General features: G+C 41.6%; 1 protein-coding gene across 1 annotated transcript in view; it reads right to left on the minus strand.

Moving 5' to 3' along the window:
* itga5 (integrin, alpha 5 (fibronectin receptor, alpha polypeptide)) overlaps positions 1 to 14,030 on the minus strand; it is a 31,369-nt gene that overhangs the window by 2,113 nt on the left and 15,226 nt on the right. The window contains exons 11-27 of the mRNA XM_005918904.2: positions 13,571 to 13,623; positions 13,278 to 13,483; positions 12,224 to 12,415; positions 12,087 to 12,132; positions 11,704 to 11,817; positions 10,315 to 10,370; positions 9,761 to 9,918; positions 9,433 to 9,570; positions 7,027 to 7,094; positions 5,461 to 5,611; positions 5,263 to 5,355; positions 4,636 to 4,715; positions 4,405 to 4,485; positions 4,197 to 4,302; positions 3,751 to 3,909; positions 3,050 to 3,157; positions 304 to 417 (exon numbers count right to left, since the gene is read on the minus strand). Of these exons, the coding sequence (XP_005918966.1) occupies positions 304 to 417; positions 3,050 to 3,157; positions 3,751 to 3,909; positions 4,197 to 4,302; positions 4,405 to 4,485; positions 4,636 to 4,715; positions 5,263 to 5,355; positions 5,461 to 5,611; positions 7,027 to 7,094; positions 9,433 to 9,570; positions 9,761 to 9,918; positions 10,315 to 10,370; positions 11,704 to 11,817; positions 12,087 to 12,132; positions 12,224 to 12,415; positions 13,278 to 13,483; positions 13,571 to 13,623 (1,923 nt within the window). The remainder of the gene's footprint in view (positions 1 to 303; positions 418 to 3,049; positions 3,158 to 3,750; positions 3,910 to 4,196; positions 4,303 to 4,404; positions 4,486 to 4,635; positions 4,716 to 5,262; positions 5,356 to 5,460; positions 5,612 to 7,026; positions 7,095 to 9,432; positions 9,571 to 9,760; positions 9,919 to 10,314; positions 10,371 to 11,703; positions 11,818 to 12,086; positions 12,133 to 12,223; positions 12,416 to 13,277; positions 13,484 to 13,570; positions 13,624 to 14,030) is intronic.

The raw sequence follows: 14,030 nt of genomic DNA on the forward strand, positions 1-14,030 counted from the left end.
ACTGTTAACTGGTTTAGAGCTGCTGCTGAGTACAAATTGATCACAACCAAACATGTCTTACTGACAACTCCAACTATTTGCCTTTCCTAGCAGCACATTTGAGGTCGAGTCTCAGTGTTGTTTTAATAACGCTTTAATAAAAATGGCTTCTTACTTCCTCCCAGAGCCTGACATGAGAAAATATACAGCCACTGGTAGGGGAAGATCAATTTATTACTGTATTTTGTCTTGTGTTTGGAAGATATGTAAAATGTACAGTATGTGTGTGGGGAGTTTGTATGGCAAGGTTCTTCCCCCACAAACCTCAGTGAAGGTCTCAGCCCAGACACGGGATCGCATTTTAAGGATAGCTGTAGTCCCCTTCTGCAGAAGACCCACATTGCATTCAACTTTCCAGCAGTCCACAGTAGAACAGTTCTGTGCAAACAGAGAGAATGCCATCATTATGATGCGGTTTGCGATGTTAAATACATTTCAAGCCATTTTGTGCGAGAATACCATCTAAAAAAAAATGTATTCCCACTAAACTTAAATAATATGACAAAGCCTAAATTCAAGTGGAAGCTATTAAAGCAAATCTAAAAACTAGCAGAACAGATAAATAAAAGCCGGTGGAACAAATATACAAATATAACAAAGAACCCAATGTTATGATCCCTATTGCACGCCTGCTTCGAATTAGATTGAAGGAATGTCATGAGACTGTAAAAATGCAGCATGCACCACTCGCCACATTATTGCCCAACCACTAAAACCAGCCCATTTTTCTCAAGACTGTAGAGTACACAATCTTAATTAGATCCCCATAGTGCAGCTTGATACATTTAACATTTTAAAACATGTGCACACTCTGTTTTAAAGGTACTGTAGCCAGACCACCCCTAGACTGAGAGGTTTCGGCGGGTTTCCTGCGGGAACCCATTAGTTTACTTATTACACAGAGAAAGGCAAAAGTAGGAGAAGAGGGTACCCGCCTAGTTCCTTTAGGCTCAGTCTTAGACAGACTTAATAATTATTCAGACAGACAGAGAGCATATCAGTCTGTTTCCGTTCGGTAGTCATGCTTGATGCCCAAGGGCAGCAGGGCCTCAAAGGTTTGTGAAAATGACATGCACATGGTCGAATGCCAAAGATGCCTCAGACCCAGTTCCCACATATATCCTCACTGGCAGGATTATGTGGTCAAAAGCTGGATCATTGAGGCATGGATCCTTAATAAAATGACAGTTGAGCTTGAAAACACAGCTACTGTACGGAAGCGGTCTGTAAAGTTTTACAATTACGCTTCAATGGTGCTAATAATAAATTAGGTGGTTTTGAATCAGAGTGTTGATCAGGTAAAACTACTGTTAACTGCAGCCATATTTCAAGTAAGATAATGAGAGCATTTGGTAAGGTAAAACATAACAGAACTATCAAATACGTGGAAGCCCTTTTTCATATATGACATGCTTGATGTTAGATTTATAATTAGTTAATCTTGAAGCTGACAGTTACCGTTGCTGGTTCATAAATATGGCAGTCATTCAACATTAATAAGGACAGAATTAAGACTAATACGCGTCTACAGTCAGTATGTTAATAGATTGTTAATAAAGAGGACTTTGGTTCAGCCCCTGATAAAGATAAACATCTGCCAGGTATCCCAACTTGGTAAACCCATGAGGTTTTAAAGGCCTTAAACATACGTGTAAAGCGCTCGGCCATTATTAGCCTACAAATTTTTTCCATCCTTCCATTTTCTTAGCAGCTTGTCTAATTCAGGGTAGCGAGGTGGCTGGAGCCTAACCCAGCTGTCATAAGACGAGAGCCGGGGTACACCCTGGACAGGCTTGCAGTCCTTCGAAAGGCTAACACAGAGAAACAGGCATTCACATCTACAGACAATTTAGAGTCACCAATTAACCTAACATGCAGGTCTTTGGACTGTGGGTGGAAGCTGGAGTGCCCAGAGAGAGCCCACACAAGCACAAAGAGGACATGCACAGAAACACCCCAGTCGTCTGGTATCTTTGAACCAAGAAGTCCTGCTTTTAGCAAGCAGAAAAGTCTGTAAAGTGGTTTCAAATGTATTACATGTGCTAGAACAATAAGATCTACCACTATTATCTTCAAAGAGATCCCCATTCAGTGCCACTGAATGTTGCATGTCCCACAACACAATGAAAGTGAGGCCATTTTAAATCAAAGTAATTTGGAAGTCTTTTGAGTTTTGGTGCAGTTAATCCCAGTCCTTCAAAAACTAAACAGGTCATCTACAATTCTCACCATCTCACCTTCTCTGACCACAAAACAGTAATGCATTCTGATCAAGACTCGTGCTGAATGGAGATGTCTATTCTCTCAGGCATAAGGAAAAAGTGCAGACACAAGAGAAACAGGAGAAAGGGCTGCTTCATACTAGAGTGTCATTGGACATGCTTGATAAACGACCACAGTTAGGAGAGACGGGCACAGAGACAAAGACTTCTTTGGTAGAGGCAGGTATCCACAGACAGAGGGAGATAGAGCAGCTACCTACAGCTGGGTGGATCAATAGGACCAGTGTGTGGGGGCTGAGCAGGCTTATAACACCCAGAGCCAAAAATTAGAGACAAGTCTGTGAACTAAGCAGTGCATCACAGTCAAAAAGCCTCCCATGCCTTTTTCCCCACCACTACTAAAGGCTCTTTAATGTTAATCACCACAATGGGACAAGCCTGTAACCTCTGACCCCTCCCTTTTAACAACATCATAACCTAATTTCCCGTCCCCAGAGCTTCATGTAGGAGCAGGGCCAGTGTCACCAAAACAGGGTCGCATTTATACACAGAAAAGCATCAAATCTATAGTTTCAAATATAAGTTTATGTGTGGTGCAAAAATGGATTTACTTCCATCATCATACTTACTCCAAACTACAAACTAAAGCTTGTCATTCCTTTGCTTTAAAGACACTATCACAATCAGTCCCCGACTGCTAGACTCCACCTTTTTGTCCGACAGGGTTCATTCATGCATAAAACATGTTGCTCTTACAGAATGTGACAATTTCCCGCTAAGTGCCTTACCAGGTTAGTCAAATGAGCAAGCTGATTCTTGTGGACGTCCCTCCTCTCGAGGCGATGCTCATGGCCCTTTAGCGCCAGAATAGGTGACTCCGTGGATGAGCGCTGGAGCTAAAGGAAAACAGAAACACACCAGCCACCCATTAGAACAACACAGATACTGACCTCACTAGGCAAAAAAGTGCACCACCCTTTCTGTCAATATAAGACCTAATGTTAGCATGACCCTGAGGCTTTTTGTCATTAATCAGAAGCATGTGAGCTCTACTCCTTATGGATTCCCATGGAAATACACCATACTTAGCAATTCACTAGGGGGTGGGAAAAACATTAGATCACAGCTAAGACAGATGACCACTCACAGCTCTGCTCAACATCTGTCAAACGTCACATGTAAACACAAACAACCACACTAAAATGTTTTGCCCACAAAATCCCCAAGTTACAACTTAGTATGAGGGGGTGTTGTAGATGAATGAGTGTGTTGCTGGGTGAGGTGGTTCATCAAGCTGTGCTGAGCATAGGGAAGAGTTTGAACTTCAAAGCAGTGGTGGGGAAAGTGTCCTGGGTGGAGTCGAGATTCAGGGTGGAGAAGGTGGGTGTGGGCCAACCGTTGGGAATCACACAGGGAAATGATGGGAGAACTTCACTCTCTGACTTTGCCTCATTTGACCCTGAGAGGTGTTCATCTGAATGTCACTCACTTTAAGGTTTCGGTGGTTCATGTTTTTGTCAGCTGTGCAGTTAATGGGGCCTTCAGTGGAGAACTCCAGAGGGTAAAGGAGAGTTTGACCTTGGACACGGAAAGGGCAGCGCAGCTCAAGTAGGGTGTGGCTGATCCTACTAGGGCCATTGTTCACAAGCTGGAAAAAGGAGTGAAAAAGAAACATTTTACTATATCAAACATTAAAAAAAACTGTAAGAGTCCCCTTAAGTTTTTCATTTGTTTCTCCAAGCAGTTTCTTTCCCATGCTGAAATATTAATATCTGGTGTACTTTTTTTAATCTACAAATCCATGGATCTGCACTGGCGCAAATCCCACCGTGTGATCTGGTTTTCCTCCTCCTTCTTTTTTTTTTAAACTATAATATCTGCTTTCCAACCCAATCTGCTCAACCCCACTGAGCATGCACAGCTAACATCGATTACCTCATAGATGTGTTCCACGGCAGGCCCAACGTCCACCTCCACGTTGTAATTTTTGGTCAGTTTCCAGTTGGCCGGCGGAAAGAAGACCTTATCTGGTCGAGACACACTTAAAATGGGAAGGAGGGATATGAGAGTATGTGTAGGGAGGCACTAGGGATTTAATGAAGTCACAAAAGCACGAATGGGGGAATTCTAACACTCAGCTCACCCCTGTAGAATGACATCAGCCTTAACAATCACCTCCAGCTTGCAGGCTACAACCTCACTATGGGAATTATTCTCATTTTTGCTGTGGAAACAGAGAATGGAAAAAAAAGAAGATCTGATTAGCTGATGTCATTTGAGAGTTGTGAAAATCAGTACTATTAAATCAGAAGTAGTTGATATTGTGTACACTTTTGCTATTTTTTCCTGTGTTGGTGATCACATGAAATTGTACCTGCGGATTTGCGCCTCGAACTGAATCGTTTTGTGTGTGTCCTTCAGCCGCGGCACTGTGAAACGTAGGCCTGCCCAGAGCTAAGGAAAGGAAGTTCAGACATATTAACATCCGCTGAATTTTTTCTCATTACAAGTAACAGAGAAAAGGAAAGGACCTAAAATTACTGACTGACTGCTTGAGCATGTTGCAGCACAAAAATGTGACTTCTTGTTCCTGTGCTGCACATTATTAAGGGGTCATTTCAGATCCATTTACAATAAAGAAGTCTTTTTGTCGCTTTGAGTTAACATATAGCCAACTGTCTTGCACCGCAAACCTATTAAAAGCATGCTGACTTGTGACTCAATCAATAAAAAAGGGAACCAATAGAACAAATGTAGCCTGTACTTCCTGCCACACCATTTCCTGACACACGTTGACTTTTCCTGTGCTGTCCACACCCAAAATGAAGATCGCATCACTTCCTTTTTTAGTTTCTATGAACTGATAACTGATACATTAAATTTCAGATGTCCTATGTAAACATAACAAGCAAACAAACAACCTTGTTTGTGCCACAACACTTAAACTTCTTAAGCACTGAGCTAAAAGAGAAAGACAGCCAAAAGACAACATTGCTCCTACATTGGTGCCCGACTTCATTGGGTTCCCCAAATCACAGCTGAGGTATCGGGTCTGGTTCTCAGTCTCATAGCTGCAAGTCAGCTGGGTCAAGGTCTGGAAAAGAGGACAGACTGGTCAAACCACATCGAAAGAAAATCATCAAGATTAAAGTCCCAATAGTCCCAAAATCAGGGTGTCAGTTTGATTGTTTCTCTTCACCTCATTATTGCGGGCAATGCCAATGTAGTCAGCTTCAGGGGGCAGCACCACATACAGGTCTGCTTCATACGCCCCTCCCTCACCCTCATTCCTGGCATTGAATGTCAAGGTCAGTGAGTTGTCATCACCAAGGTAGACTTCCTTCCTGTCACTGAGGACCCAAGGAAAAAGAAATACAAAACAAAGAAACCCCCAAATGATTAGTTGGGTCACTAGATAAATACCTCCATAAATAAACATGGATTAAGTTGTTTTCCAAGTAAACAAGGCCATTCTTTGTTCCCATTTGCTGGCAGTGGAACAGGCAATAAATTGCAAATTGCTCTAATAAAACTAATATAACTGCATGCACTGTGCTTATAAGATCTATTTTATTTAGAACCTGGCTGCAAAAATGCAACAATTAGATTAATCTCAAAATAGCCCACTTTACATAATTTTTTTCCCCATGTGATATTAAAGACATACAAAAGGCGCAGAATTATAAAGCATCTCCCATTTATTGCTTTTTCTCACTCCCTACACCTTCCTCCAAAGTTATGTACAAAGAGAAATTCCACAAGAAGGGCCACACGGGCACTTTTAATTAAAGTCTATTCTCATAAAAAGCAAGAGACAGCAAAAGGGAGACGAGTTATAAAGCCGATCCTCTGCTGGCCAAAGATTCAGCTGGGGCCTGATTTTAACTGACATGGCACTTTTTAAAGCAAACAAAGCCTCAAAATTAGAAAACACCACAAAACCCTAAGACTTCCCTGAGGGACTAACAGGTCTAACAGGTTATGTGATTTGGCAGCGGAATAGAAAAAAAAAAAACATCGTACAAATGTTGGATACATTTTTCTCTGAAATTCCACTAAATCTTGACCATCTGATCACCCCCTCCAACAACTATTAGGCTGCCATAATTTACTGCAGAGCAGACGAAAATCAACAAAGTATAATTTTAATTGCACTAATCACACTTTCTGCGTCTGGGTTTCTATCGGATGGGGCTTAGCAGAATCCCAGCAGGTTGTTCCATATGTAATAGATAAGTTATACATTGGTAAAATGGGGTCAGATGGTAGATAAATATAGGAATGTGAAATCAAAATGACAGAGCAGAGCAGGGAGTATCAGGGAGGCAGTTATTTTTGAGAAAACTGCTAACAGATTTCTCGAATCAAAGTGTAGCGGGGATGGCGATGAAGACAGGGTTGGGCCTCTTGCAAACAGATTCCTTTCATCTTTTCTGTCTTTCCCCCTTTAGCGTTTGTCACAGCACCTGTGGAGCTGAGCTATTTCCTGCTTTGTTTTGTTTTTAACGAATGGTGCCCCTACTGTACTTCAAAATTGTAGCTATTAACACTCACACTGTGGTTTGTTAAACTAAACAAAAAGTAGAGAACAACAATAACAGCTGTTTTTATGCTTTAGGGTCTCTTTTTGCATAGTGGAGGTGAACATTTCAGTGTCTGTAATTCTGTTCAGGGTTCACTGTGTAATATCCATTGAACTTTATTCTATTTTCTAAAACCTATATGCTCTGGGATTTTTTAGCAACAGCTAAGGAAAAAGACTCACCCGCTAACTGCCAGCTTCAAGTCAGGAACACAGATGTTATCCTCTCCACAGTCCAACAGAATCTGTGCCTAGAAGATACAAATTGAAGATGATAAAAGTCTGAATATAGGGGTGCAGGCCAACATCACACAGTAGGTTGTGACACTTATTCTACACGTGAAGAGAATTAGGTACACAAGATAAATCACAAGATCTGTTTAAGGAAGAGAACAAGATGAGTGTAGCAAGATGCAACATGCAGTATGACTAATATATTCCACCACCTGTCTCTGGACCACCACCCAAGATGCACACACACCTGGACTGCAACCCCTCTTATTTACAAGACATCATCACTACACATCAGACAGCTAAAAACACAGAGACAATAACTGCCTCAGTGAGGTCATGACAGCAACAGACAGCCTGATGAGCCAGCTGTCCCAGCACGCACGTGCTTTCTGTTTGCAATGTAAAACTGGGGGAGATTATAAACAGGGTGCAGATCAGAGCCTGTACAAAAGAAGATACTCCTATGGAGCTGAGCACAAAGCAGCCAGCTCCCAACTTTAACCAGTGTCCCACATCACAGCGCTATGTGGTAAACCGCGCCTTCACCACACACTACACCACTGTGGAGCATGATCAAATGTAAAGGGAGAAGCCTACAGCCTAAAGGAACTTGCTGAGACATAAGATATCTCTGGTGACCTGACAGCAGGAGGGATGGTTCAGAGATTACAGTGGAGGGAAAGACAAGAAAGGAGCAGAAACACTGCCGGATAAGTGGATGACCGCTGAACGTGTGGCAGGGAAAGCCCTGTGGATTGCTAAATTGCATCTCGCCGCGACTATGACAGTGTGATGATGTTCATGATGATAAAGACAATAAATAGAAATAGAGAAGAAGATTAAAGAGAGCCAAGAACCCCCCTTGTCATTACACCATCTAGGAGCTCTAATTATGCACACCATGGTAACCACCATGCTAACTTGGCCGCATGTGCACCCCAGCTCATATGTCTGTTTGGGGCAGGAAAACAACATTCGTACCACCATTACTGTACTTAAACAACATCAACACTGACATCAGCATGTGACATAATGAGTCCAAGTATCATTTGGCAAAAACAAAACACAACCTTGGCAATATGACTGCAGCACATTCATCAAAATCATATTCAATTGGTCAGACGACTTTGTTTTAAGAACAAGGAGGGCATTGATTCACAATTTCAGCCAGTTCCAAGTTCTCCAAAGGTGGCTGCAACTTGAATCTTTACTGGCATGCATACAAATGCATGCTATGTGCAAAACGAGCGATGCGATAGCAATTAATAGATCCATCATAATGCCACAAATCTTCACAGATACATGTGGAAAATGTTAGGATGAGAGAGTGAGACTGCGCTCGGCGCATCAGCTGCCTTTCATTCGCACTCCAGCTTTGAGAGAGTACGAACTTGGCAGAGTCTATGAAGTGTTATATCGCCTGCCACACATTCTCAAAGCATGTGTGGAAATCAAGAGGGCATCATGTATCTATTCTAGGCCAAGGCTGTGGTATAATAGTCACCATACTCTGTTTGTATACCGTTATATTCATACAGAGTAAAGCAAAATTAATTAAGTTTGTTGGCAGTCTGACACCACTCCTACTCTGCTTTTATACATTCAAAGAACGGATTCAGGTTTATGGCTAATTCTTTCTCTCAGGCTTGTCTCAAGGTCTTGGTACAGCAGTAGACCACATCTGTTGGAGGCCCAAAAGCTTTGATATTTAGGAAAGAAAAACAGCAGTGACAAGGTCCAAAAGGAAAAAAGAGAAACACACAAGGGTAGAGAACGAAAAAGAAAGAGATGGAGATCAAACTAGACTGATTGCTATTCCCCTAATGCTCCAATCTGGTGGCTGTTGCTGAATTAAACATATGGTGCGTGCTGTGCCACAGCTGAAAAGATGCCTTCATGTAGAAATGCTGAGACACTTCAACCAGAGGGGCCAACATTCTGTCCGTGCCCCTCCCTGAAATATTGACCATCCTTCTGTGCTGCAGCTCTGAAAACACTCACCTCAGTAGCTAAGCAGGCCAAGAGCTACTCCTGCTGGGACAAGGAAACACGCCACTGTACATGTGTCTCACATTTTCATTTTGAAAACAACTTTCCAGACACCCTGGATCTCTTCCCAGCCGACAAAGAAAAGATTCACACTTTCATCATGAACGGAAGAGTCAGTAAGGAGTTGGCCAGTGATTACTGAATGATGGCGGAAAGTACAATCGAGAGATCAGAGAGAATGAGTTGAAGGAATCTCAGTCGCACATGCAGATTATTAGTGAACTTACTATATGATAATTTAAACAGCTCTGTAGATACCCGGGTTAATTAACCTAGCTGATAGAAGTGTAGTTCACGTCAAATTACCTTTTGCTCAATTACGTGTGTGGTCTGATAGTTGAGGATGGGCCGCAGGCCGTGGGAGTCAGCTGCAGCTTTTGGGTCCAAGCTGAAGTTCAAGGCCACATAAATAGAGGAGAGTTTATCTCTGAATTCCTTCTCATCCTACAGTGAGAAAAACACATTTTGTGTCATACCACTGTGCAATTTGGCTGTTCAAAAGGGACACAGAAACACAACTATAAAATGATTACAGCTATTAGTTACACTTCACTTATATGCAGCTTTTCAATAATGATTCTAAGCATTCCACAGGCTTAAATGTCATTTTTTGTTAGAGAAAGAGAGGACTTACTCTTAGGTAGATCCTTTTATGCTGGCACACTCGCTCTCCGTGGTTCAGCCTCACAGTCATTGGGAGCAAAGGCTGCTGGGAATCCAAGAACAGAGCCCTCTTCACTGCACCTTTCTGCTTGTGCTTATGACTATCAAGCTGCACCTCCACCTGGAAATCTGGAACGCATAACACACACAAATGACCATTCATGGTGTGATGAATGTTCTAGAGTCACAAAGTGACAGGTCTGAAAAGGACCTCCGTAAATACTCTGAAATACACACAACATAGTCAATGGCACATAGAGCTGTTGTGTACTGAGGGGGACTAATAAGAGATGATAACTAAAAGGTAACGAGGAAAAATGTTGAGGACAGAAGAGGTTAGATCACTCAAGGTGGATCACAAAGGACATTTGGCATGCTGCACTCCCTTTTTGTCATAACAAAGTCTGAAAATCTGCATTAGCTGCCAAAACACTTTAACCTACAGACTGTTATGGATTTAAAACATTACCACTGGTGGCTATTTGACAGTTTGTAATAAAATGCAGATGTGGAAAATTGGCTCACCTAAGTTCTTTGGAAGGTGCTTCCCATCAGCAGATATGCAGAAACTCAGGTTGACACTGTTTTGGGAAGAAAGGACAAGGACATGATGAGAGAAGCATATCCATTAATGGCAGAGACTCTGTGTAAATACTGTACACATAAGACACCTCACATGCCCTCCCTTGTTCTCTCGCCTTTTCTCATGGGTGACTTTTTTTGTGTGTGTCAGCTCATTACATGGTTCACATTACAAGGCGTGGAGCACACTGAGCTTTCAGTGAATATTATGACAAAAACCACACATGTTTGGAGATAGGCTGGCATAAAACTACTTTTGCCGGCCAGGCTGATAAATCAGTGTGTCTCCGCTTTCCACCCGCAGCCCTCCCCACACACAAAGAAATAGCAGAGTTAAGAAGGGTGAAATTGAGCAACGACTCAGGTTTCAGTGCTGACCAGTGAGTGGCTGTCTATATAAGCCTGTAGCTCTCTCCCATGACATCAGCCACACAACATGCCGCCGCTGTCCAAGTCTGCAACCCCAAAACCCCCAACCCCTATCACTAGTAACCCCTTGAAAGAGTCACAGAAAAAAAAATAATGCAAAAGAGAAAAGAAAGACGGATGGGCTTTACCGAAAAAAAAGCAAAGTAACAGGAAGAGAGGTGAAAAATGAGAGCAAAAGACATAGAAAGTGCAAAGCCTCCTTTTGAAGAGTAGCAGTAACTTCATATGAATGCTCCTGTGTCTGCCCTTTTCGGCACAACTGTGTGCGCACGCTCACGGGAGTCTACGTGTCCTGATGTTTCCCAGCTGTGTTCCACCACCAAACAATATCTCATTCAAAGCAACTGCAAAAACCTTCCAGCCCCTCCCCTCCCATTATTTCCTCTGCTCTCCTCCCCCCGATCACCAAAATCTCCCCATCACCAGGCAACGTAGCACAATCAAGACATATGTGTATACAACAGTTTCCTTTATGGATCAGCGTGTAGAGAAGGGGGGGAAGCCGAAACAGGAGCACAGTGTCAACCGTGTCGAGCAGCAAGCTACCGTGGTCTCCTTCTTCTAGGGTTTTTCTTTTTTTTTTGGAGCTGGATACTTTGCACAGTTAGATCAGGCTGAAAACTGCAAACAATGCTTCTATTCAACTTTTTTTCTCTCTCCACTCCACAAAATAAAGTGTGTTATATGAAGACACTCTGAAAATAGGTCAGATAAGAGCAGTCCTCAGAATACCATCACTGTGTAAAGGATATTCTTTATCAAAACTTCCTATTATGATAGAAATGTTTATGCATGGGGGAAATGGGGAAGCCCATGTCTCTGCAGTTGGGTCAAATAAATACCAAAAGTGAAGAGCTGCAGGAAACAGAGTGTTCTGTAATTCTGGACTGTCTGAATACTCACCAGGAAACGGGAATGCTGGAGTTTCCAGTGGTGAGAATGCAGTTCTTCTCCTCAGGATTAATCATGGTGGGGGAAACTGTCAGCGAGGCACTGGTGTTGACTATCGGCCGGGATCTGTAAGCAACAACAAGAATGCTGATTGAAGACACAGTCATCAGATATTACAGTTTCCACTTTAAGTGCTTCATAGATTAGCTTCAGATTTTGGAAACTCTATTTCTATGTCTTTCCTTTTGTTTTGTTCTTACACTATATCTGTAGAGTGACCAAACATTTATCTTGGCACACCAGGCAGACGAACACAGCCATGCTTTTTCCCCCAGACTTAATTTTGGAATTTGACTTTTCAATCAAGCAAAAACATACATAAAAATAAAACATACCTATATAGAATAGCCTTATTAATACCAAAAGCTCCAACAATGAGATCTGAGGAAATTAAGAAAGATAAATTAAACACACACACAAAAAAAAAAAAAAAACGTTAATGATGCTCATTACAAATTTCATCCTCACTTACCTGGGTATCCGTTCATGTCCAGGTCCTTAGCACCTCTGAGGGCAAATCCAAAGCTAGCAGGAATAGTCCCTGCAGCCCACTGCCCCCTAATCACCTGAGATGGCTTTTGTCTGAGTCCTTCTGAGTATCCATTGTAAATATAAACCAGTCCCTGCTGATCTTCTCCTCCAAATGGACAGCTGATAGCCACATCTTGCAGGGGGAAAAAATTAACTTATATTACCGTTGAGATTTAGAGAAAGAAACTAAAATCCCAGAGCACTTTATTTACAGTTTCAGCTGTTTTTCACTACAAAATTAATATGCATGATTTCCTTAAATAGCCTACAGTATGTAGATTTCCTTGCTCTACAAAGTGTTGCTAATGTTTTGAAATTGCACAAAGAAGCAAAACTTTTTTTCTTTGACATAAGGACACAGGGGTATTTAGAAGTCAACCTATGTGATGATGCTCTGTGTGATCTACATAATCTGCAGTTATGTAGGAATGAAACTTCCGGTCCATTTCTGTGATTAAAGCTAAAACTGAATCCTAGCTGATCAGCTCTCATGTTCATCCTCTTATACCAAGATCACTTAACATACTCATCATTGTATATACTATATCATTTATTGACTATATGCCTTACATTGTGACATAAGCAGCAACACTTAAAGTTCATAACCAATAACTGTTTTATCTTTTAAGCTAAACACTTAGTCACCATCCATAACAGTCTTTAGGTTTAGCATTATTAGTCTTCTAGTTTGGTTCATTCATAAAGTGAAATGTATTGTAGGCTATAAATATTGTTGAAGTCACCAAAGCTATTCGGCTTCATTCTTTAGAGACCATAAGTGGTTCAAGCAAGCACATTTCTACAGAGTTTCATTGTGATATAGCGTAATCTTCAATATTATAACAAAGCATACAAGCATTCTCAAAGTGTAATGAGAAAAAAGTACCATCATAATAGATTGTTACTAAATTTCCTTCTTTTAAATTGTTGCCTTATATATCATTTCCCCACATTACCAATTTCTGTCCTACCGTATTATAATTCCCTATTCTTACCATTGAAACCATCCAAGTTCAGATCTCCCAATGGTGCAATAGTGCTGCCAAATCTCCCAAACACCTGAGTGCCTGTTAGAGGTAGGCGGGACTCTAGTTTCAAGGGGCTACGCTGGAGATAAACGTAGACTTGGCCCATCTCTTCCAGGCGTCCATGAGAGCTTCGGACCATGAGCATGGGAGCTCCCACCAGCAGGTCAACCATCCTGCAGACAAAACAGGAACATCACAAAAAAGAAAAAAAAAGATACACTGAAAAATAAAATAAAGAAAGACAGACAGCTACTACTCACCCATCACTGTTAATGTCAGTTGTGGCCACTGCATACCCAAAATATGAGCCCATCTATTAAAAAAAAAAGAAAAAAGAAAAGGTGTTTCCATGACTTTAAACATCACATCAACAGAAGACATGATTACAATTTAAGCAGTCCAAAATCCCAAACCCTCACACTGTTAAACTAAACTTCAGGCGTGTTTTCTCTGTTACTAGAACAAAAAAAAAAAAAATCATAAAGACTCAAGAAATCACAAAGGCTTGATGGGTTTTACAGGTTGGGTCCAGTGAAGGCCTGTCGGTTCCATTTCTTGTTCAGTTTCTGTCACGATTTTCAACAACTACAAAGCACTGCAAAAGCAGTCTCGCCAGAGTGTATGCAAATTCGCTTGTGATTATATTTGTTCAGCTGAGTCAATCACCAGTGTTGAAATAAGTTGATTGCTTTTCTATTCCCAGAACCATTTGCACAAATT

This window comes from Haplochromis burtoni, unplaced genomic scaffold (assembly GCF_018398535.1).
Source record: "Haplochromis burtoni strain Fernald_Lab_line unplaced genomic scaffold, NCSU_Asbu1 Contig_31, whole genome shotgun sequence".
Classification (NCBI taxonomy): Eukaryota; Metazoa; Chordata; class Actinopteri; order Cichliformes; family Cichlidae; genus Haplochromis; species Haplochromis burtoni.